Source organism: Ambystoma mexicanum, chromosome 3q (genome assembly GCF_040938575.1).
Source record: "Ambystoma mexicanum isolate Mex_15411 chromosome 3q, UKY_AmexF1_1, whole genome shotgun sequence".
Lineage (NCBI taxonomy): Eukaryota > Metazoa > Chordata > Amphibia > Caudata > Ambystomatidae > Ambystoma > Ambystoma mexicanum.
Window position 1 is genome coordinate 467,060,330 of NC_090926.1, and position 26,448 is coordinate 467,086,777.

At 43.5% G+C, this 26,448-nt stretch overlaps 1 protein-coding gene across 1 annotated transcript in view; it reads right to left on the reverse strand.

Moving 5' to 3' along the window:
- LOC138582689 (SLC35A4 upstream open reading frame protein) overlaps nt 1-26,448 on the reverse strand; it is an 80,600-nt gene that overhangs the window by 6,223 nt on the left and 47,929 nt on the right. Inside the window, exon 2 of the mRNA XM_069654240.1 lies at nt 21,835-21,933. Coding sequence (XP_069510341.1) covers nt 21,835-21,933 — 99 coding nt within the window. The remainder of the gene's footprint in view (nt 1-21,834; nt 21,934-26,448) is intronic.

Here is a 26,448-nt window from a genome sequence, read left to right on the forward strand (position 1 = left end):
CGCCGATCAATTGTCACCCTTCCTCACGGACCTCTTTAACGAGATAGTGAGTTCTGGGAATGCCCCAGATTCCTTTAAAAAAGCCCTCGTATCTGTTATCCCTAAAGAAGGCAGAGACCCCAAATTATGTGGATCGTACCGCCCCATCTCCCTCCTCAATCTGGACGCAAAGATTTATGCCAGGGTATTGGCTGCCAGACTAGAAACTTTAATGCCCAAACTAGTCCACTCCGACCAGGTCGGATTCATTCTTGGCAGGCAGGGCGCTGACACCATGCGCAAGACTCTGCACCTTGTCCACGCCGGACGCGACCTTCGGGACGACCCGGCCCTCCTTTCGCTTGACGCGGAGAAGGCTTTTGACAGGATGGAATGGGACTTCCTAGTGCAGTCCTCCAGAAAGTGGGGATAGGCCCCAAATTCTGCGATGGGATACGAGCTCTATATGCCTCTCCCAAAGCGTCAATTTTCGTTAATGGAGAATACTCCAGGTGGTTTGAACTGCAAAGGGGGACCAGGCAGGGATGCCCGCTCTCAGCGATCCTGTTCGCACTTTCCCTGGAGCCTCTGGCACAAAAGCTCAGAGACGACTCCCGAATAGAGGGAATGCGGCTAGGTGGGATCGAATACAAAGCAGCGTTATACGCTGATGACATCCTCCTACATCTAACCAGACCTATGACCTCAATCCCTCATGCCATAGCCCTAATAGAAGAATACGGCCGATTCTCCGGATTCAGAGTGAATATGTCTAAGTCCATCCTCTTTCCCCTCCGAGGTGACCCGGTTGAAAATGAGGCAAAGTTCCTCTCCCTTGGGCTCAAAATAGAACATGTGACATTACAATACCTGGGTATAAAGATCACTAGAACCCTAGACGACCTCTACGAGGCCAACTTCCCCCCGCTTCTCCGAAGCTTTGAAAGAGATCTCGAGAGATGGAGCAAACTGACGATCTCATGGCTGGGGCGTATCAATGCAGTCAAGATGGTGTGCCTCCCCCGCTTTCTATACCCCTTCCAGATGTTACCGATCGCGATACCCAATCAATTTTTCGTCGAGGCCCGGAAGACCATGCTGCGGTTCATCTGGCAGGGGAGGAGACTGAGGGTCCCATATGACACCCTTATTCTCCCCATAGAGAAAGGGGGGGTGGGTCTTCCTGACTTATGGAATTATTATAAAGCTGCCCAGTTGCGCGTCCTAGTCCCACATTTTAGGGACCACAAACACTTGCAATGGGTCCAGATGGATAACCACTATATGTCCCCCGCCACGGTAGCAGAATGGCTCTGGTCCCCATACCAACGGGTGCAGAGGAGAATTAAACAACACCCCATATTGACCACTATATGGAACATATGGCGCACCGGGAAAGGGATGCGAGAAGTCACCACCTGGCCATCCCCGCTCAGTCACCTATGGTCTCCTGGCGTAAATGACCATATTCCGAACCTAGAGCGATTCCAGTCATGGTATGAAGCGGGCCTTGAAAGGGTGGGACAACTCCAGAAAAAAGACTCGTTCATTACACTACCGGATCTGACAACGGCACTGGGGATAGGTACCTTATCGACATTTCACTTTATTCAGCTAAAAGGGGTGTTGACAAAATCTGAATGGAGAGTAAAATTGAGAAGAGACCTCACCGCCTTTGAGAAACTTCTGGACTCCAGATCAGAAATGAAGGGCCTCATATCCGTGATGTACCAAACACTTTTGGCAGCAGGAGGTGGCAACACAAAACCCCTCAAAGCCAGATGGGAAAAAGACCTAGGTGAAGAGATACTCCCCGACCAATGGGACCTGATGTGCAAAGCCGCACCCAAATCCTCCATCTCCAGCCAGTACAAACTCCACGCAATAAAGCTCCTACATAGATGGCATTATGACCCACTCCGACTCTCTAAAATGTCCCAATCCATGAGCCCGAAATGTTGGAGGAGATGTGGAGAAAATGCCAACTATTGGCACATGTGGTGGAGCTGCCCGCGCATCAAGGTGTTCTGGACTGAGGTTTTGGGATGGATTAAGGAGATAGATAATATCCACAGAGAACTTGACCCACACCTTGTTTTGTTCGGCCTTGAAAGGGACGAGGAAGAGTGGCTCCGGGTGAAGGGCCTGGCCCCCCAGCTGTTGTTAGCGGCAAGAGCCCTCATAGCGACCAAATGGAAGTCCCACCTGACCCCAGGGAAGACAGAGTGGATCAAAATCGCTACAAATATTTATGTGATGGAAACGATCACCGCCTCCCTGCACAATAAATCTGCGAAATGGGAAACCCTATGGATGGACTTCAAGAACACGTACATCTCACCCCCGTCTGCCTCTCAATCAGAGGAGCCTCGAAACCCGACCGGATAATGCCATGCCCAAAAAAACACAATACAAAATACAAAAAGCGAGTCATCTAAGTCCGACTGCCAACAATTTGCAATGCTTAGCCCTGCGCAAACCGCACGATACCGATACTAATGTTAGACGATTGCATGTGTGATGTACAATAAACCAAGTGGGGGGGGGGGGGGGAGGGAGGGTGGGAAAGAAGTACGGCAAACAGCCAACGAAACATACTTGGGCAACTGGGACTGTCGCACGACTAAGAGACTCTTGCCATATTGTTTTGATTTGCATCTCGTGCCTGACTTGCCCTCCCGAGGGATGTAAAACTGTGTTTAAACAATGTTTGCAATTTTTCTGTTCCTTGTAAAACCAATAAATATAAAATTAAAAAAAAAAAAAAAAAAAAAAAAAAAAAATGTCACGAGAAAGTAGGCAAATCACGTGCCTCAATTTCAAGTATACAACAACTATGAAGCTGGACACTCCCCCAATGTCGCAGTTTCAGTGCAGGTCCCATTTAGGCATGCCCCGTTGGCCATGCCCAATAAAGCACAGGGACCGATCAATGTCGGGATATTACTGCAAGCAGAAATATCCCGGCACAGGGACCTATCCGCACCAGGACGTTACTGTTTACTTAATATTGTCACCAGAAGCACTCATAAATCCAGTGCTTTGAATGAAAATATAGTTAAGCCAAACACAACGTGCTCGGTGCATGGAAACGTTACAGCTCCATGTACTAAGAGCGTAGTGTTTGGCTTAAATATACTGCCATCCAAAACATTGCATTTATTGGTGCTTAGGATGACGCTATAATTTAGCTAACAGTAACATCCCAGTGTGCACAAGTCCCTGTGCTGGGATATTACTGTTTGCACCAATATCCCTGCACTTATAGGTCCTTTGGGCAACAGGGCACACTTAAAATGCGACCTGTGCCAAAACGGTCGGCACCAAAAAGACTGCGCCCAAAGACGGCATATCGCAAAAAACAACCACACAGTGTGCAATCTAGGATTTCCCCACTAATATTTTTCCACCGACACCACATCTTGGTTTTGTAGTCTGCTCTTAACCGGACGCTGAACAACAAAGCGTACTTCATGCTCCAAATGTTTCTGCAACAATACAGGTTTTCTGTAAAGCCTTAAAGTACTCCAGCTCTCTGGTAAATCAAACATCTTTAAAATGCAACAATGAGTCTCATGCCCACTGAATTTGTGACCTCTCGGATGAGATCACAAAATATCGCATGGTAGTGCAAATACTGATTTGTTTGGTCAAAGTCAACCAGGGGTGCATTTGAACAGCTTTAAGTAGGACTTGCCACAAATGGTTATTTTCACCTCGTAATCAAGGGAAAAGCAGTAGATCTGCATAAACAGAGTTCACCTTAAAGGTTCTAGCACTGCCAAGGGCCATTTTCTTTGACCTGTGGAGGCAGATGTTCAGTGCACCCCATAAAATGTTTTGAAGTGCTCAGATTGGAGTTGACATACAATACAGTTTACACCAACATTCTCCCCTTTACTGATCAACGGGCTGACAGATGGAGCAATAGCTGTAAAAACAATTGCTTTTCTTTTCCCTAATGTGGTAAAGGAGAATTTCTATGAAGGGTGAGAACCCTGTCCCTAACTACTTACAGCAACCTGCTGGGTGAAAGCCCGACTACAACTGGACACTGATACGCAGGACTCTGAGAGGCATCCCTGAAAGTGTTCCTCGAAGTGTTACTGGCTTGCAAGGGCAGAAGATGAACTACATTTTCCTGAGGGACTGCCAAGAACTACCGTAGTTGCCCTTCAGTATATGAATTGCCACTATTCATATTGGCTATGTGGAAATATCATGAGTGAGGCTTTGAAGTAGCAGACTGTGCGAGCTGAATATACAGACTCAATTTTGGCAGACAAGTCATAGTGAGGTAAAAAGATTTGACTGGCAGCACACACATTTGGTTAAGTGGAGAAGCCGGGATTTGAGATCAGTCTGCAATTCAAGAATTTGAATACATCTCTTCCCAGATGTAATTAGTAAAATATTGTTTGTAAAAGGCGTTTTTTGAAACTTTTCATTGAAAACATCATCCGACTGTGGAAGGCATTGCAAAAATATGGCGATTGTGTTTTGCTACCAGATGTTTTTGCAGAGGTTCCCAATTGTTTATTTTTGTGTATATATTTGGTCATATCGTTCAAACTAGCAATATGCTTTCATTTCAGAAGCTACAGATATGGATTATTTTGGCTGTAAAAAGAAATCAACTCCAATCAAATTCCAAGGATGTGATGTCAGGGCAGGTAGCATCTACTGCAGGATTGCCTTATAGTGTAATAGTGCCTGGGAGCTCTTAAGGTAGAAAGTAAGCAATGTTGCGGGTTTTAAAATGTTACCAAATTAACAGGGCTCATGTGCTAAAAGAAAATGGGGTGGGGGGTTCAATAATATATGCATAGGCGCTGAGCACATGGGGGGGGGGGAGGGGGCAGAGGGCCTAGTTGCACCCATTCTCCTTGCCATGCGCATCTAAATCTCTGGCTGTGGCAGGTTTTCCGTCTCCCATCTTGCTGGATTCAGACTTGGTGACGGGTTAGCATGAATCTTGCAAAATTAAGTGCTGCTCAATTCAAAATGGGAAGTAAGCATCATTAATGGACCACCTGACCCTTGATTGGAGGGGTAGGGCAGGCCAAATAAGTTTTGCGGCAGTAGCAGGGGAAGCAAGGGATCCTATAATGCTGCACAGACAACTAAGCAGGTTAGCTGACTTGAGCTGCGTGTTTGGACCTTCCTGCAAATCAAAATCGCCTTTTCCTGCTGTAAAATGTGTTTGGCCTAGGGATGAGCTCCCTCGCATCAATCAGTTAGGGAATCTCGGTCCTGTAGCGAAAATCAAATGCTGCCACCCATTTATATATGCACAGTAAGAGAACTATCTTAAAGTGACATATACAAATTTAGTTCATTTGACCCCCCCCTTGCCCCTGAGAAAAAGAATCAACCCGGAAAATCAGAGGGGAGAATTTCCAATAACTATCCTGGCAAAGTATAAAAGGTGCCGACCTTGTAAACCCAACAATGTATATGAAATATTGTTTGGAAAACAAAATACAGATATAAGACATGTGCCATCAATCATGAAACTTACCTGGTCTTGTGGGTAAGCGTCTGCACTGGAAACATTGACAACCTGGAATTAAATTCTAGTGGCCAAACATTTGAGCAAGCAACCCTTTTTTCTAATGCAGGCCTCACCACCAAACGTGGGTTGCACCTGCCCTCTGAAAAAAAAAAAGTGGGCGGACGCTGCCCACCCAAAATGTTTCCTCAACCTGTGCCCTGAAAATTAGCACAGGGCCAAAACCAGGGAAAATAACCCCTGTAGTCTCCAGGACTGTAACCTCTCCCGCCACATCCTGGCCAAATATTCATGATTTACTTGCCCAGTCACCCCCACGTTTGGCTTTCAATAATACTCGGTTTATAAAAGATAGCTTGAAAAGTACACAAACCATATTAAAGTACTCGCACAAATATAGAAGTGTAGAACTGTCTCATTCCCCGCCGTGAATTTAAAGACTCCAAATACCAGAATGCAATTCAGCAGAAGGGGAAAGAAATGTCATGTGAATTTTGAAAATACAAAAGGTAACGTGTGTGAAAATGTTACTGGTTTGTGTTTCAATGTTTGGCAAAGCAATGCTTCATATATAATGTGAGGAAAAGGTTACAATGTGCCTAAAATAAACGCGTTTTGGTGTGCCAAATATGAAAACGTGAAAATAAGGCAGATAGTTTAAAACGGTTCTGTGTGACATTCTATTGTCCTGGAGGAGGGCATAGATTTGGCAGCTAACTAGTGCATTGCGTGTGTTTTCAAAATAAAAATGCTCCTTCGCAGTTCTCAACACGTTAAGAACGTCCTGTCCAAAACAATTCTCTTAAAATGGGCCATCCCTCGTAAGTCGTTGCCACTTTAAATGCCCTGCTTAGAAAAAGAAGTACTTAGCATCTGATGGGCCACTGGAGGGAAGGGGGTGTCTCGAGAGCGTCACGAGGAAGTTGAAAGGTGACACTTGGAGGCCCTCTTGAAAAAAATATTACTTAATATGCTGGAGGGAGGCACCTGGTGCATCCAGGGTCCGTATGTGGCCCTCAGCAGCGGTTAAGATGTTCATAGCGATGATAAATCTTCCCGACCAGTGTCAATCCCAGAAAAATACGCTTTCCTGGTGGATTATTTTTCCTTATACCGCCGAGTGGGAACCTTTTTCCACACACAGAATATTTTACTCTTTATAGGTGTCATTTAAGACTCCATATTATCCTTTAAAAGTTATTGTCTTTAACAACTTTTTGGCAATACGTGCCTATTGTTGCTGGGTTGCCCTAGGGGCTCCCGTTTTATCTTTCTCTGGCTTACCTTGAGAGAACTACAGTTCCAAAGGGTAGAAAGGCTCTGTGGGTCCCTTTTACATTTTGATTGGTGAAAACAGCACACCCCACCTAATGTGGAATGCTGATGAGAAACTGGGGAGTAAACGTATCCCCTTTCATGCTAAAGCTGCAACAAGTCCGTTAACTTCAATGGCTGGTGGCAGAGATGCCTTTTATTCATTTGGTGCACAGCCACGTTAAGGTGCCCATGGGTGCTAATTTTACCAAAATGGGCAGTCTTGTTTTTTCGCCATTTTAGTGTTTCTTGTCCTTCCTTCTCCTGACATCCAAGGCGGGAAAATTCCTTTGTGTGATTATATTTGGTGGGAGTCCCATGGACTCCCCGACCAGGCTCCAGTCTGTCTGTCTGTGAAGGCAAAGGCAGGAGGTGAGCCAGGAGTCCAACACTCCACAGCCTTTTGTCTTCCTCCTTGCCTGAATGGGGACAAATCACAGTGGGGGGTGGGGGGTTTGGCTGTCCTGATTGGACAACCGGACTGCCCCTGGCTGTAAAATGCAGGTAGAATGCAGCAGTTGTACTCTAGTTCCTGTTACACTCCAAGCCTGGAAGCTGAATAAGTCGACCACTGGAATCAAAACCGAAGAGGATGATGAAGGAAAGCGGCTGAAGCGATTTCCAGTGACCGGAGAGCCTGCTGTGTAAACTGAGCCTGCTGTAGCCCTTCCTTCCAATCGGCCTGGCGACTTCGAAAACGACGGCTGCGGCCCAGAGCTTGGTGGGACCCACTAGGCTCAGGAAGACCTGTATTTTGAGCCATCACATGCCATGCTGCGACCTTGCGGGCTGCAGTACCCCAATACCCTGTGACCTCGAGCCAACTGGAGGTGCACGGTCTTCCGAATCACTCTGAAACTTTGTGGCCATCCTCCTGGAACTCCAGAGACCCGATTCGATTCAAGTTCGAAAAGTCCCCTCACCAGAGTGCTGGACCTTTGTACCGATGAGAATCCGACGGGCGATATTAGTTCATCAGTGCTGTTTGAAAGACGCTAAAACCACAAAGAGCCACTTGATCCAAGAAAATCCATAGCTGATGAAGCCCTCTCCTGAGTAATGCTGCAGAAGCCCGCCAGAAGTCCTCCTCTTGTCGCCACGGCTAAGGCACAGGAACAAGGGTCTACTTGGCTGTAGCAAGGCGGAATCCAGCTGGAACAATTTCTTCAAACCAGAGGTACTGTGGTGGTGGTACTTACCTTCTTGCCATAAGTCGTTCTTTTGAGAAGTGTACTAGTTTAACTTTTGGAGTCGATTTCAACTCCCCTTGCACAGGCTTAACAAGCTTGTGTTCCTTCAGTGAGTTCCTTGAACTATCTGACTTTGTGAAGACTTTGTCCAAGAAGAAGTGCATCAGAACTATTGACATCAATTGACTTGGCTGTCCTGGCTCCTTAATGGGACCCTTCTACATCTATTCACTTTGGCATTGCTTGTACCCCCATATGTTGTAATTTGTTGAACAATTTTACTGCTGGGAAAGGATTACATATTTCATTAGAGGATTCAAATTGTCTTTACATTATAAGAAAGTATGTTCTAACCTTTCTGGAAAGGTATATATAAGGTTGGTTTACTTACCTTAGAAATGTTCTGCAATTCTGAAAAGTAGATAAGGTTATTTTACTCACCTGTGAATTGGTGTGCCTCTTCTCCAAAAGGTAATGCTGTTGGCTTCACTTACCCATTTCTTTCAAAAATAATTAGCGTGCAAGTTTCCCAACTGGGTCTTGCTTCCCCCGACTTGCTGTTAGCCTGTCCAGAATAAGTCTACATTCGGTTTTACCTACCTAGAATAACCGAGTCATTTATAAAGAGTAAGATGGGTTTTGCTTTCCCCGTTTCGTTTTAGACAGACACAAAAACAGTCTTTATACCTACCCCAAGTTGTTGATAGCTCCTGGAAAAAGTATATGGGTTTTACTTACCTTGAGCTAGCGGTGTGCCAAATAAATTACAAGATTTACTGTTTACCTCAATCTCCGTTTCACTGATCTCAAAAGCACCTGTAATTGAATATTACATCCTTAGGTCTAACTCACCTAGTATTACTAAGTTATCACACAAACAGTTATAGGTTTTTTTCTGTACCTAGAATAAGTGTTCCACTATTCACAAAACGTAGATTGTCCAGTTGGCTTACTATGTGATTTCTTGATGAGCATCACAGTACAACTGTTAGGGTCTACTACCCTGGTATTACAGAATGCAATCTCAAAGTAACCATTGGTTTTACTGCCCAAGAATAGGTGTGTACTAGTACTGAAAGGGTTTAAAAAGGTTGGACTTCCCCAGAACTACTTTTAGGTGTTCCAAATAACGTTATATGCATTGTTCCGTGTACCTTCAAGCATTGTGTTTTATTATAATGTGTTTATGACTTTGACCAGTACTTACCCCAAGACTTAACTTGGCCCAATTGCATTTAAAAATAAACCTTTATTGTGTATACTACTTCTGGTTGTCTGGGATTCATTTGTGTGTTATAGATTCTTTGTACCGGTCTACTGCCCTAGCTCCCTCCTAAGATAAGCTTGGCTGCTCTGTCTGTTACCACAAACTCAGATGGTACAGTCTTATACTACGAGTGGAGTCTTGTACTGTCTCAGTTGAATGGTTTTGATGAAGTTGGGTAGAACTTCAGAAAAACATAGCCACACAGACTGCAATGCCTCGGGCCGTTCTCTAAACTGAATTTCCATTTTGCTTTCTAAGTGGGCTCAACATCACCTGCCTGTCCCAAGCTTCAAGCTGCTGCTGCTTGTTGAATCTAAAAATGTTGCATCCTGCAGGGCCAGCTCACCGACTCGAACCATACTCCAAACACTGTAAAACTCCCAGAATTATGCTTCAAAGCAATCGCAAAACCCATAACGTAGATACAAAAGGTACTTATCAATGGTTGGGTCCCTCTGGTCTTCTTCTATGAGCTCTAGTGATATTTAATTATCCATTGTAGGACTTAAATACATTCTTGAACTCTGACTTTTTACAAGACCATGCCACTAGAGCCCTGTGCTTCAATACCTAGAGTGACCTTTTCTCTTAAAGGCTGCAATCTCTGCACATCTCATTACGAAGGGTGGGCTGTTAAAGTTTTAATAGTTTGTCCTTTTAGTTGAACGAAAGTCTTATATTTATACAACCTCAGACACATCTTTTATATTGGTACTTACTGTACTATAGCTGCTTTGGATGATGGCCACCCCCTCTTGAAGAGTATATAGCCTGCCCTCGGCCCATGTAAACTTAAGATGCAAAGAAGGTGTACTTTCCATGTTGTGTCTGTTGTCTTTATGTTGAGAATTAGTACTACTGTGGGCAGAGTAGGAGTTTATAAACTACTACTCATCCATGTACTCCTTTGAGGCGTAGTCATTTTTTCCAGTTAACCTCCAAAAATCCCTCACCCAGCCCCACTGGAATCTTCACATTGATAAACCCCCACCCATTTCCATACCACCAAATTGTAAATCATTGCCCTGGCCTCCCTCACAGCTATTAAGCCTACCCTTACCAGCCTGGCCAATTTACTGTTAATCATTAAAATGGCACCAATCTCAGCACCTTGTCAGTTCCATTTGCCCCTTTAAAAGCATAGTGTCATGATGCCTACCTCCAAGGAGCCAGACCAGGCCCAGCTACCCCAGAGGCAGACATCATGTCCCCGAGGGAAGTCTCAGCAGCCCCAAGTAGGGGACCTTTGGACTCAGTCCTGGCGCCTTAGGCGCCAGGCTCATAAAAGATGACTTTGTGTTTAAAGGTGCTTGGTGTAAACTTACCTGATGCAGACCATGCTGCAACATCCAGGCCATCTAGAGGCCTGAATGGGACTACTTTATCTTTGGGGACTACTTAACCACACCGGTGTGGCCGGAGGAAGAATACATACCCGAGAGGAAGGATACATACCTGGAACTACTTTGAAGGCTATTTAAGCCACGCCCAAGCAGCAACTCATGCTTCGCGTTGTTCTGCATCTAGCAGCTGGACGCTCACCGCGTCTGCTCCTGCATCCTGACTTCTGCCACGCCCGCCAGCATCCTGGAACACCTGCAAAGGGAGAAGAGAATAGGAGAAAGAAGAGTCCTTACCTGCTAAATCTGCATTCCGGAGACATTTCGCCGATGATCTGAAAAGGAAGACATTCATTTTAAAAGCACATCGCATCGATCGCTGCAGCGCCGCATTCCACTCACCTTTTTTAGGCGCCTCCATGTTCATCAGCGACCATCTGGATCCGCAGCCACATTTCAGCGCCTAGGGAGAAAAAGACAAGAACAAAGGTGAGCTAGGGAAGAGAATAAGAAAACCTTAATTTGCCATCATAAGACTTACCTGTTGGGTCATTCCCACTTAATTTCGGGTCGGTGCCGCATCCTGGCATTTCCGGACCCCGGCCCCTAAGGGGAAAAAAGAGACATCAGCGTTAGTGAGCGAATGCTAAGATATTACCTGAACGCTCATTAAAGACTTACCTGATATCTACTGGAACTGCACCTCTCACTTCGGGTCGGTGACATATCTCTGGCATTTCCGAACCCCGGCCCCTATGGGGAAAAAAGACACAAGCATTAGCGCATTAATGCAAGGACACTAAAGGAACCTTTCATCAAACAACTCACCTGAGTTTCCTTCGTTGGTTCTATTGCTCATCTCGGAATCTTTGTTCTGCACCGGAAATAGAGACAACGGACAATTATTATTTTGGGCTCATACTTATAAACAGAATTCTCACAGTACTTTACCGGGAAGGTCAAGCAAACTTGAACTCTCTACAATCCATGATCCAGTGAAGTAACTGCATTACAACGCGCCCCTGCATCAGAAGCAGGATGGAGAGCTCGTCCTTTCAGACCCTAAGGTGAGACTTCACGGGGAATCGCTGAAGGGTTTCGTGGAGAGTGAGAAGGGAGTGGGAGGCTTACACATTATCCCGCAGATTGTTAATACTCCCTTTTCACACACAGAAGGATATTTCTGCGAGCCAGACAAGCCAGATTTGAGGGTCCGTCCTGTCCATCTTCCGAGTCCTGCGCTTCACCATAGAAGAGGCAACAGCACTCCAAACCAGGCCTGCGCCTCCGTGGGAGTCAGGTGAGCGTAACACATAGCCACTACCACAGTCTGTGGGTCATTGGTTCAGCAATCTTGCAGAAGCAATATAAGTCAACATACTTTTGCCCATCCAATAGTCGCCTCAACAACAGGAGTGTGTGTAGGGAGTGGTTGGGTCACCATGGGAACGGAGAGGTCCTTTTGGTGACTAACTCTGCAGGCATTTGTGTGCTGTCGATTTGGTGTCTGGGCCTGCATAGGCATGTGTGCGATGTCTGAGAATGGTTTATTTTGGGCAAAGAGGGCCCTAGTAGGGATATAAATCAAGGTTTAATGCCCAGGAGTGTTAGGACAGTTTTTCTGAAGTCCAATTAAGGGTTTAGTAAAACAATTCACCTGAGGCAGTACAAGACTCCACTCTTAGCATAGGGCTGTACCACCTGGGTTCAGGGTAGCGTAGACCGATCAGCCAGGCTTAGTTTAGGAGGTCTGTAGAATCAGTACATATGTAATGTTAGCACAAATGATCCAAAGAAACACTGAAACACTGTGCATTGTAAAAATACATTTTAAAAAGTAGACCCAGATAAATATTGGGGGAAATAAGTACTATCACATTATATACAATCACAATTATAAAAACACAAAGCATATGACCTTATTTGGAACACCTTACAGGAATTCTAGGGAAGACGCAGCCAATAGTTACTTTTAGATTACTTTCAGTAATAACAGGGTAGTAAACCCTATCAGTTGTACTGTGACGCTCAGCAAGAAATCACATATAATATCAACTGGACAATATACTTTTCTGATATCCTGAATCAGAGTTTTAGGTTTATACTGAACCTTGAATTTGTTTCACTATAACAGTTATTATAGGGGAGTTGGACCTTGGGGTGTAATATTCAATTACAGTTGCTTTTCAGTTCACAGACTAAGGGAAGCGATAGGATAACAGTTATGAACAAGCTAAGTAAAACCTATACACTTTTTACAGGAGTCAGCCACAGGCAGGTGTAAATCTAAAACTGTCTAAAACAGACCAGGGAAAGCAAACCCCAATGTTACTCTTTATGAATGACTCAAGTTTATTATTATAGGTAGGTAGGTAAACCCTAAGGCAGACTTATTCTGGACGGGCTAACAGTAAATTCGGGGGAAGCAAGACCCAGTTGGGGACACTCATACATTTATACTAATAGGATTAGTGAAGTGAAACCCACAACCAAATCACAGACGAGTAAAATACCCTTACATCTACTTTGTTAGAATAGCAAAACAGTCTAAGGAAAGGTTACATATACTTTCAGAATTGCAAAACATTTCCAAGGCAAGTAAAACAACCTTCTATGTACTTTTAAGAATGGCAGAACATTTCTAAGGTAAGCAATGTTTGTAACTGTTCACTCACAGTGTTACAGTTACCAACCAACTTCTTTTGCAAATAAGTAACTTTTCAACACCTATTCTGTTTTCTAGGCAAAAGTCCCAGAAGTATTTCCCTTGTTCTTGGAGCAGGAGTTCTCAGTGGCAGACGGGTGGGGGGGGGGGGGGGGGTGGTTGTTTGGAATGCGGTCCCTAGGGTCTAGTGTCCAACAGGCAGGTCAGGATAGGTTCTTAAGTAGCAAAGGTCAGAGTTCCTAAGGAAGACTGTTATAACAAGTAAGTACAGAGTTAGTGGAGGGTCCGGGGGGGTTCACAGAAGACACCCTAGGAGGATTCCAGCAGGGGACTAGGTGCAAAAGAAGGGAGGACTCCCAATCACAGAAAACACCCCAAAGCTACACAGGAATCACAAGAGACTTAAGATAAGTAAATGCCCAAGCCAGCACAGAAGACGATTGTGCAGCAAGAGGACTTCAGGATCTGCAGCCAAAAACCCAGTCTTTGGACACTGGAAGGACTTTTGCAGCAAGGATCTCGGGGAAGGATCTAGGCAAGGTTTTCCTTGCGGCTGGATGCGGCTCTGTGGATTTGGGGCCTTTTTCAAGAGCACAGAAGACAGAATATCGTTGGTCAGATTCTCATCATTTGCAAGGTCCAGCACCCTGGTGAGGGAACTTCCCAGACTGGAATCATGCCTCTGGAGATCCAGCAGGATGCCCGCAAGTTTCAGCGAGATTCGGAAGACTGTGCACCGCACAATGGCTTGAGGTCCCAGGGTATTGTACCCCCCCAAGGTAGCAGCATGGTGTGGGATGGCTCAAAATGCAGGTGGTCTTGAGTCTAGTGGGTCTCACCAGGCTCTGGGTCGTCATTTTCGGAGTTCCCAGGTCGATTGGAAGGAAAAGCTACAGCATGCTACAATTACACAGGAGGCTCTCCGGTCGTTGGAAATCATTTCAGATGCAAATTCTTCATCTTCCTCTTCGGTTTTGGTCCTAGGGGTCGACTATCTATTCAGCTTTCAGGTTCGGACTCTTATGCAGAAATGCAGCCAATCAATCAAACATCCTTGCAACATTCAAACTTGGGGGGTTGGCAATCCTTACAGGACAGCCAGCCTCCCAGTTTCAACTGGAATCTCACAGTTGGGAAACAAGGGAGTCCAAAACGCTACAGTCTTGTCTTCCAGCCTGCCTTGACAGACACTCTAGAGCCTGGATGGAGAGTCCACAGGACTCACGCCGAAGATAAAAATCACACAAAGGAATTTCCCACCCTCGATGTCAGGAGAAGGAACAACAAACAATAAAATGGCAAAAAAACAAGACTGGGCCATTTTTTGTAAAATGAGCATTCAAGGGTGCCTTTACCGGGGGACTGTGCAGACAGCCCGCAGTAAAGGTGCACCAAATTAATAAAAAGCTTCACTGCCACCAGCTATTAAAGGTAAGTTTGTCCTTGTAACATAAATGTTATATTTAAAATGAGAAAGGGGATACTCAGTATCTCCCCAGCACTCCACATAAGGTGGGGGGGAGGGGAGAGCTGGTCTAACCTGATAAAATGTAAACAGGGATCCAAAGATCCTTTCTACCATTGGGAACTGTAGTTCTCACAAGGTTAGCCAGCGAAAGTTCAAAAGGGAGCCCATAGGGCAACCGAGCAACAATAGGCACTTATTGCCAAAATGTTGTCAGAGGATAACTTTTAAAAGACACTATGGAGAGTCTTAAAAATGACAACATAAAAAGAGTACAGGATTCTGAATCCACCAGTAAAAGCAAAATGTTTAGGGGTTGACAGTTTAGCATTGCTATGAAAATCTTACCCAACACTGAGCTAGAAGTAGCTTTTGTGTATTAGGCATCACCAGGTAAGCAGGAGCTACCACAGTCGAAACCAGGGGGTCGGTAAGTTGCATGTCAAGCACGATTTAGATTGCAGCATGCGAACGCATTTTTGTCCATTATGAATTAAACATCTTAGGTGTGTCCTTTATTCTCCCTTATCCATATTACAAAGCATACATTATTAATATTACAAATGTATGAAAGTATGGCACAAGTTGACATGGGGAGTCAAGGTAGCGCCTGGTAGTAGTCTGGTTTTAAGCTAACAAGGCTCTCCGAGGCTAGAGGCAAGAGCTAAATACCTCCCATCAATTTAAAATCCAGCCTTGTTCTAGTCAGGCCATGCTCGCCTACTTTTTGTAAGCACAGTCAGAGGCTCAAATTCAGCAAACTATAAATCCATTGGTCTTCCACTTTCACGCACAAGGAGTTTTAGACTGAGTGCTTGGGGGCCAATGTTGTGACAATATCCTGTTTAGTCACTGCAACAGAATTATGAGGCAAACACCAAGTATGCTGGTCTCCAATGGGGCCATTAGACAAATCCAAGTCCTTACTGACACACTGGAGACGGTGGCGGCCCTGGACACTTTACCTGGGCTATATAGAGTGTGTGGTTAGAATAGTCTTAGCTAATCACCAAGGAAATTAAAAGAGAAAGGACATAGGGAGAGTAAGAGAATGAGTGGCAGAATTCAAATGGGAGCAGTTTCCAAAGGTCACTGGGAGAAGTGTAGGACACAGGGGGCGGTGGTGTCGGGTGTGCAAGTATTGGGGCTAGTGAAAAGGGCAGCAGAAATCTGGAATGAAAGGGAGAGAACTGTATAAAAGGCAAGTTTTTGGCTTGGAAGGCAGAGTCGACCACTGGACGAAGGAACCGAAGAAGAACTTGAAGGAGACGCCTGCTGCAACTCCTGGACCGTTGGTTTGCCCGGTGAAGCCCTGCTGCTGTGCTGAAACGCCAATTTTGCATCGACATAGCAGCCCCTGCTAGGACGACTTTTCCCCCTTGAGTTGGTGGGACCAATCAACGCCAAAGTAAGCCACATGGAGATCCTTCTCAGAGATGGTAGAATTTCCACAGAGTTGCTGCTGGAAACCGTAGAGCCAGGGAGAGGAAAACCAGTTTGTGTGCGTTGCTTTTAAAGTTGGCCAAGAGCTCCAGGAAGATCCTCCAGACCCTCAGAAAGCAGGACTGACCCAAGCCCCCTCAACAGAGTTCGGGACAACAGAAGCAAGGAAAGTCCATCTCGACAGCCAGAACAGCGGTGTTGCTATTTGCGGCAGACACAAGGAGCTGAAACACCGAATAGCCACTGAAAGCGAAGTTTGCCAGTTGCAAGTTTTGACCGTCCCAGTGCTGTGCAGGAGTCCCCCGACATCCTCTCTCTTGTCCCCGCGACTGATGCCCAGGAACAGTGAGACCTGCACAAGAACAGGAGTAATCCGCTGCAGCTTTTCTTCATTTTAAAAGGGTACTGTACAAAGTCTAAGAGAACTTAGCTCTTGCTGTAGAGTTGCTTGCATCTTCTAATACTCACAAGTCTAACAGCTTGTGGCCCTACATTGATTCATCTTTTTCTTCAAAGACTTCTGAAACATTGTGCAAAGACTTTTCTACTTGCCTTCAAAGAAGCGCTTCCGCCCATATATATTCTTGCCTATTGACTTTGGCTTAGCCTTTAACTGAATGACTTATTGGGGGATCTGAAAGCATTTGCCCGCTTAGGAAATATTTGTGGTATCTTGTTTGCTCTAATAATCTTTCCCTTTTGACTTGCTCTTAACTAATTCTGAATGCCAACAGTAATACATTAATGTCAACAGCTCCCTAGCTATTGAAGATAACTGTGGGTTTAGGTCTCTGCTGTATGCCATTCTAAATGGGTAATTACTGATTGAATTTAAGAGAGTGTATAGTTTTGAAGTATATTTGTGTGGTATTTTACAGTGCTCCCTTCTGAAGAAGGCCTACATTAACTGACTGGTAAATAAATTAACAATTGTTTTATCAAGAAACCCTGTGTGTTAAGTGTTTGCTTGAATACCTGTCACTGTGAATCTCCAACTCCCCTACAGCTCACATTAACCCCCCTTGAGATAAGCCTGGATACTCGTCCAAACTACCAACGTGTGTAGTACAGACTTCTACCAAAGGTTGGGTTGCTATTGCCAGGAGGTCAGGGTTGTTGTAGTGCATCCTAAGGGTACTGCATACAAGTGTGCCTAACAGAACCAACGCAGTGTTCTATATAGGAACCACAAATGAAAATTTACACTGGAGCCCTATGGACCTCATGCCCAATGCAATGACTACACTACTATTGTAGTGTAGTCATATGGACGATTATGACCCACACTTCTTTAGTATTGGGATTATCGCCGTACTAGTAGTGCAAAAATCTTGCAACTCATCCTCCATCTTTCCACCGTATGCAGACACAGGTTCTATGGGGTTTCATCCAGTTATTTTTTCGATTAGTCGTTTTGCCAAAACCTTTTTTTTTACTGAATCAACTTTTTATCCAACCCTAGCTTACATAACTAAGCAACAAGTGGCTGACCAAATGAAACAAGTCACGCTATGCAAGACCCACTTACATTAAAACAATTTGAAGTAAATGGAAAATACGGTCCGAAATGTTCAAGCAGCTTGAAAAAGTTCCCTGGTAAGGTGTAAGAGCAGGCAATGTAAGGGAACATAAGATGTCACAAGAAACCATCCAACATGAGCAAAATCTTGCAGCCAAGAAATAAAAATGGGAAGGCACAATCAATGACGTACTGGACGGACCTGTCCTCATCAGATGCTATGTACTGTGACAAACTGCCCTCCCCAAATGAGCTGCACGGTGTTGCTGAATCTCAGAAAGCAGCCAAAGCATGGTTGTGGCAAACCTTGTGGGGATAACAACTCACCCAGATATGGGAAAACGAATCTAGACCGGACAGCAGATGAAAGAAATAAAATGTCTCATATCCACCCAAATCCCAGTTGCTAGGAGAAGCCATTAGCATGCTGGAAGACGGAAAAGGGCATCCAAAATGCCCAACACGCTTCATATAAATGACAGCCTCAGTTTACATTAAAACAGTCGAAGTTATTTTTGTATTGGATAGTATACGAGTACTATGACCGGTCTGTACTGTCATATCTTTAATTCCCGCTGCTAATATGGAGGCAACTCTGGTATACAAAATGAAACATGTGAAACTTTTCAGGATATGGCAACGTACTTTTTTTTGGGTGCATGTATACGCTTCTCCGATATTGAATTGCTATACGAAGATTGCTGCCGAGCAATTGTATACACCACATGACTAGCTCTTTCATGGTAGCCACGGCATTCAGACACTGAATGACATACATGTTTTAACACATCTCCATATGTCCCGGAAGAACCGAGACTAAAGACGCAATCCACAACACATTTAAGCATAGTTTGTGTTGTAGTCACTCTTAGGGGTGAAACTTCGGAAACCAGAACAAGAATGGCAACTCGGAGCACGATTTGGAGATGGGTCCGAAGTACTGCATAAACATTCAAGTGGTAAGTTCGGTGTAGGATACCCTCATTAAATTCAGGAGCCCAGACTCGTTAACCTTTATATACATTTCCAGGTGTCTTTACGGTTCATCGTTTGTCCAAATCTTTGGAGCTGGTGGTTATTAAGATCACACTGGCAATACAACTTGCCGATGGCTTTGGGAGTTTAATTGCACTGTCCTTTTCTTTGAGGCGATGTCCACCTGCTAAAGAGGACAGTATATCTTGAATGGATCTGCAATCTTTTTTCAATTCAGATTGTGATGTGTCAAGTAGCAGAGGTTTGCTAGTTTTCATACTTTTGGAAATAAAATATTAAAATCATACCCAGTCTTGAAGCTTCTCCACTAGGTGGTTGAAACACACACAACTTGAGAATAACAAACTGCAAACTAAGATTTACAGGACGTTTTGCCTTTTTTTAAAAAAAAAAAACAGAACTACACAAGTTAATATTAGATGAAAAGTTCAACAGTCTAGATGATAGTTTTGCTGTAAATGCTAAGCGGTACAGCGAAACTCAAATCTCAAGATAGCCTGCTTTGTCAAATATTTATATCATTCAAAAGGATTGCTGCCAAACACAACATGCAATATTATTTGGTGAAATGTACATAATGATACAAAAAAAAACAAAGTACTTGTATTATGTTAAATGCGTTGTTTAGTGTCATATATATTGTCGAGTTATTTGAGTATCGCCATACCCTGTGTCATTTTGTGTGGATTACACCTCAGTTGTTTTATTATGCAAATGCATACGTTATATAACTAGAAGTATATTTTTCGAATAAACTAATCTGTACATTGTTGGTCTTCATTTTCATGTTCAAAACTGTGTCCAGTTGGATGAACTTTTTTTTAAATAGAATATCCCAGAGAACTTTCTTTGGGAATATAATCCAACTTCACAGGTGACATCGTGCCCAGTAGCCTGTGGTAACAACAGAACCAGATAAAAGACTAAAGAACATATCACTGAATGAGAAAACTGGCAAAAGGAAAGAAAACCAATGGAAGACTAAAGGAAGGGGCACTGACCTACATTAAACCGGCCTCATAACAGAAAGTCGGTTGGAGTTTGGGAGTCACCTGGACAGAACGATGAGACTGAAAAGTCTGCCCACAACACCTATATGCTTAAAACAGGGAGGTGAAAGCCTTGACCGCAGTCTCATAACTAACCCTGAACCCAAGAAGCATGCAGAAAGCCTTGACACTTCAGAGTGTGACTGCAAATCCTGAAACGGTAAGGCAGCAGGAGAAAGGCATACGACTAAATCGGCTTCACTACAAAAGAAAACCAAAGACAACAACGAAATACTGGAAAAACAGATGGATCTCTAACAAGTATGTTTGCCACCATTATTATAAAGAATTGAACAATATTTCCTGGACTTCTCGCAGATACACAGTGTTCCATTACTGTATATAAATCCAAATCCGAACAACAAAGCAAGGCACAGTGTTCCATTACTGTATGTAAATCCAAACCGATCCAAATCTGAGCAAAAAAGCAAGAAACAATTAGGGTTAACTCACATTAAGTAACAACCTAGCTCTGGAGGACAGCACTAAAAATTCAGACTTCAAACTAGATACCCTGAAGTCTCTTTGCAATCATATGCAATGTTATGAATTGGCCTAAGTAAGCCGGGTAACAAGGAGGCTTGCCACTTGGGAATAGGCGTCAAATTCATTGGAAAGAGGAACCTTTGCAACAGTCGAGAGCAATTTCATAGCGTATTTGGTTTGTGGCAAAAAGAAAAGAAAATGCTCAAGTGCAAAAAGAAGCGGTACACAACTATCATGGAATTTACTTCCCCAGTGCAAAACAAAATAAAATACACTGCAAAGCTTCTGTAATATGGAGCTTAAGGTTTCAGACTAAATGGTTTTGCTCCACACACGGTGTTAGCAAGTTTAGCCTCGACCTTGGATTTACTAGAACCGATTTTGTGGTCTCATCAAAGCATTGTCAATTTCTGATCTTCACAACGTAGGTGCTGTCCATACAGCTAACCTGTCATGTTCCGCACCAACCACACAGATTTTCATATTGGCACACGGGTAACGGGTAGTAATTCCGATCTGTATCCATCAACAGCACAGGTTTGCCCCACATCTGCCTTCCCACTATTCAACTTACAAACCCCACTTCTTTTTTTTTTTTTTTAAATGCCATGCGGATCGAGGCCAGCATTATTGGAGAAAAAGGGCGCTATATAAAACCATGGCAAACATGTTGCACTCGCCACTAGCTAGAGATATTTCACTTTTGGATGAGTACGACTTGTGTGTATATGTATAGAATTGTGGTGGCACATTACTTTTTTATGGCTGGCTAGTAGCTTGCAATTTGAATTTTTGCACCGTGATAAGACCACTTCTTTACATTACATGTAACAATTTGCAAGAAAGACTACACAAATAATGCTAACTTGTTTTTATATATAGCATCAACAACGTTTTTGCAATGCTGTAAATATCAATTAATTCACTGTCTGGGAGAGAGTCGGCAAAGATATGGATTCCCATGTGGGTTGCAGACCAATTTGGTCTACCCATTTCACAGCATGTTGCAGCACAACAAACGCTGCTTTCTCTGGTCTATCCCAGACCATGTTGAATTCGGTTACAGATTTTGCCTCGCCACTTTTTCTTGGGAGAAGCCATACATTTAAGAACTATTTTTGCTATCCTGCCCTACCCCAGACAAGTTTGATCTCATGATCCGCTGTTCTAAAACTACATCTAGGTTGGAATGTGTTCACTACTTCTGCTTGAGCTTTCACCCTGAAGTATTTACAATTACTCTACTTTAATGCCTCTAGATTTAAAATGGTAAAAGTAGTTACACCTCTAACCATATGACTTCTACAAAAGCACATTTGGATGTTCGCCCAGGATCCAAATTTATAAGTAAAAAATGCAAAAGGCAAAATTGCATTAAGAAGCCATTAGAGAATTCATACCTGAAAACGCAAATTGCACAACAAAGGAAACTGTACTAGGAAGAACAGCGGCAGTGCTTTAATTAAAATGAATTCTGCAACAGTGTGTGTGTGTGTATTAGTGGCCATTCCAGCTCGATGAGATGAAATAGATGTTACCCAACCAGAAAATACCACACCAAATGCCAAAACATAGCTTTGACGCAAGGAACTCTGTTGCTGGTCAGTACCTGGGCCACACCAGCATGCACTTCCTCCTCCACTCGCCGCTGTAAACCTTCCAACTGATTCTTCAAGTAAGCGAGATCCTTCAGCTTTGGTGTGGAGCCCTGTACAATAAACAAAGATTTTTTATTAAAATTGGCCTGCAGGCATGCAAGCCGACCGAAAAGCAGTGTACACAGTCATGCTAAACAGAAGCCACGTTAGTTTGTCCAGAACTACACAACAACTATACCTCACAGGATTAAGAAAGGGTCAAATAGTGAAACCACAAGAGGCAAGCGAGCAAGCTTTGCACAAACATGAACATTCCCAAATGCTTGGGGCTGCTAACTTGGTTAAAACAGAGTGAACAGTGGTCAGTCTGGACCATTATAAACGCAGACTTGGTGGCAAATAAGGTATGCTAGGTCCACCCAATGCTCTTACTTATCAGACTTTTCTTACCACACTATCACTAAATGCTCTCCATCTTCCCCTAGATTTTTAATATAACTTAACCAGTGTCTCACTTTATGAACTCTTTAACCTCCTAACAGGTGGAGTAGCAGGCATGCCCTGCCATTGTTGAACAAATATTTTCTGAGCTCCAGACACAGTGTGAAGCTGTATTTCATTGAAAAGAAAGCCATTTTAGGTTGTATTCATTTCCTTTGAGAATATGGCAGGATATTATTATACCCTCTCTTTTCCTCTACAGGCGCTTGTTAAGCTTTACTCCAGCTCCTCTAAGGACATCTTGTTCAAATCACGCTGTTTTGCGTACCCATTTAGGGAATGCTTAAGTTACTATACTAATAACATTAATAGAGCACTGCTTTGTCCGAGGGTGGTCACGAGCCACTTTCTGGGCAGCTTTGCCGAAAAGCGCAGTTTCATAAATAGCAATAAAGGACAAGGCTGGTCGTATTCCTCCAGGAAGTATGTTTCCGATCATTGATCCTCGGGTTCAAAACATTACATACGTGTAGATTAAGGGTTATTTCGAAGACCTGCTGCACGGATCTAAACTGTTTGGAGCCACTTCGCTCATATTAGCAACCTAGAAGCGCATGGGCAGCTTGAAACCAAGTTATTGTTGGCTCTCTAGAAAAATGGAATTGTACAAACTTTCAGAATGTGTATAAAAGTAGCAAACCATAGTGGATCATACAAAATGGAAAAACGTTATAATTTATATGTATTAGGTTCTCAGAAACCTTGTCTTTACATCTGTGCATTCATTTCAGCATCACAACTTGCTGTAATGACTACCAATTTCGGTTGGGTGATATTGTATGTAAATGTGCTCTGTAAAGCGCTTTGGATTAAGGTGCTATATAAATAACACATCATAATTTGGAAGCCCCTCCGCCCACCGCTCTGCCCGTCCCCAGCATACCAGCTCCTTTTATATTTGGTCTATACCGCTCATCTTTATCGGGTTTGCCTGCTCCCAGAAAAATTTGTAAAACCGATATAAATGCAGGTGCAAATGTAGTAATGCAAATACAGCAATGTATGGACATGTCACCATTAAATGCTTAGTTCGATCCCTATGCTACAGTCACTTTGGATTGTAAGCAGCAGAGATTGTCTCCAAGCTGCTGCTCTAGACATCCAAATACGGGCAAAATAATACAGTGCAGTGATTTGACCATTGGCAACTTTCTGCTCGATACACATTCTATTCTCCTGTACATAACTTTGACACACTGTTTTCCCCACATTTGATAAGCTATAACCAGTAACCCCTTTTTCTGGTTGGTGACCTTTAATTCCTTACTGATTACCCTAATGGCCTACTGATTTATCAAGGTTTTAAATAAATGGCACATTGAAAGATAATTATGGCAAGACTAATCTGCCTAGAACTTAGAAGCAGAGCTCTGAATCCCGCCATCGCACAACTCAGCATCACAACTTGCTGTAATGCGATTTTTCAACCCCATGGATAGGCTAATTAACACAAGAGAAAGCAGTTCCGTCAATGAAGGGAAACAACATGAACTATTGCTACATATGAGAATCCAAGAAACACCAAGCTGCCAGAGTTCCTTCACCTCTGTCCGAGTCACTCGAATGCTTTTATTAAAAAAATAAAAACACAAAAGAACAAATGGGAAGTTCGGCGGCATCGATTTCAGGCCAGATGTGTAATCTGCATGCTCTCCAATGTAACCCACATGGAAAAGCATAGACAACCTCAAATCTGTGAACAGTCACGTGCATATGCGTCTGAAAACTCCCTAAAGCAGGCTTAACTAACGCAAAGAAGCATTGAGGAATTTAAGCAATTCAGGTCTGTGGTGGCGAAAGGGCTGAAGGCTAGCAAAATAGGGTCAGCTCGCTATCAATTAAGTGCCAGCAAGGAATATGGGCACCTTTAAAGTTTTAGCCCATAATTCGGAAGCTCAACAGGCAAAAGCTGCAGGTAAACCTGGAGTCGGGAGATTGTGAAGCTACTATATCTCGCTGAGCATGCTGTGGTACAGGCAAGAGTCCACATTCGGATGAACATACAAGGACTGAGCACTTAATTGAGGAGTCTCTCTTTGGAGGACAAGTTACTCAACAGACCCGACAACGCCCTGCAATTGACCTTGGGGCCCTTGCCAGTGCAGGCGGGTGGTGGACATCTTTGCAACTGCTGACAAGCCATTCTGAAGACGGGCTATGAATCCCTTTGATGAGTCTGCCAAGAAGCTCTGGCGTGAGAAATAGAAAACAGACTGAAACCACATGACTGGGGATTATTTCATATGACAGGAGAGCTTGACAGAGGAGGATATGAAAGTAAGCCTACATGGATGATGTAGACTGGAAAACTCTGGCCAATTACATTTCAATTCAATGTGCACACCTATTTTCCCGCTCTTTTTTGATTTCTTATTACAGGTGTGTAGGAAGTGGCGGATAAATAGAATCAGTAAACAAGATATGTTATGGGATTTAGGCAATCAGAGAGGGATCACTTAGAAAAAGAAAAAAAAAAATCTAAAAACCAAGCTCTGCAGGACTGGACGACTAGTAGTGTACAATACAGTATCATCCTTTCGAGAGCTGACAAACCAGAGTTACGTTACTTGATATTTGTAAAGCACCTACTGCCATTGTTATGGTCTTAGATCACTGATGGAAGAGAACTTGAAAGAAGCCATATGAGAGGTTAGAGGTGATGTGTAGAAAATTGGCAAGAGTGCCTGAAATAAGGAGAGCAATAGAAGACCTCCCAAATTATCCAGTGGAGGTGGCTATTACAATTTAATTCAAGGAGGAGCAGCTCAAGAGTTCCTGAAATAAGCTAGGATCATGACAATCGAGTCAGATGCAGCAACCTGTGCATGTGCAAAATGCCAGAAGGCGAAGAGAAATGAGACTTGGAAGCTTATTTGCATTTTAAGGCGATTGCAGAGGAGACAAACAGGGGATTTTCACTTTGACAGGTACAACAGCTTTTGCACTGGCAAGAAAGGTGTCTAGCACAGGATGTTTTGATGAAGGTGCTTTGTTGAAAAGAGAATTTAACTTTTCAATTCAATGGACATAATATTTAGCTTTAAATCAACAAGATGAAAAGAAAGGAAATAGGCTTTATTATGGACCATCATAACAAAAAGAAAGTCTGATCTCGATAGGACTACCCATTCAAGCTCATCTTTTCTAGGGCCACTCTACCACCCCTAGCACTCTGGATGAGGCAAAATAAATTTGGGACCAATGGTGGAATTTTCAGAATCCAGCGGAAAAGGGGAGAACACAAAAAAGAAAAAGAATCTCAAAAGATAAACAAGGAAAACTTCTTTAACTGGTATGTTTGACGAAAGGTACGGGCTTGGAGGATGTTGCAGGAGATGGCCAGGATAAAATTCAGTTGCGCTTTTGCACATGCTTCAGTAGAGAGCTGAATGGCGGATTATTCACTGACCATCAGACCACCTTCTTAATTAACTACATGGTCCCTTGGGTTTTTAACAAAAAGTAGGGTTGTTATATAGCCTGGATAAATACCTTGTGGGTGTGTAAGGACCCAAAACGAAGAGTGATAGGATTTTGAAGGGAGTTGTATTTGTGGGTTGGAAGTATTCGTAGAAGCAATGCGATTGTTCATTGTTGTAAAGGTTTTCTAAAAAAGTGACTGGAATAGAAAGCAGATGGCTCTATAGAAATCGGTGATCTGCACACGACTGTAAAAGTATACTGTGCTCCACTTGGTGCTAAAGGAACAGTTTTGGAAGGCAAAAAAGGTATTTGAGGGAAAAGAGGAGGCAAAAGCACTAACACTTTTCTGGGCAGGGCAAGCATTACATGTGCCCTGAAAAGAGTTCCAAGTAGATCACTGGTAAGGGGTGCATGCTTGTATCAGATTTAGAACAATTAAAGAAAGGCAATGTATAGAAGGTCATGAAATGGAATAGGAGATGCTCAAGTCCCCTCAGCTAAATGGAGGCTGATGCAATGCAAAAAACTGCAAAACATGGGGAACGACACTGGCTTGCAAGAGAAACACTTGTTGCTGTGCTGGTAGATGCATGGAAGCTGCAGTCTAAATGTTTTCCCAGGAGTATTTTACATCCCATCAGGAAAATAAAAGGGGAGTGGCGATTTTGATCATTTCACAGATCAGTTCTGGCGGTGGAAGA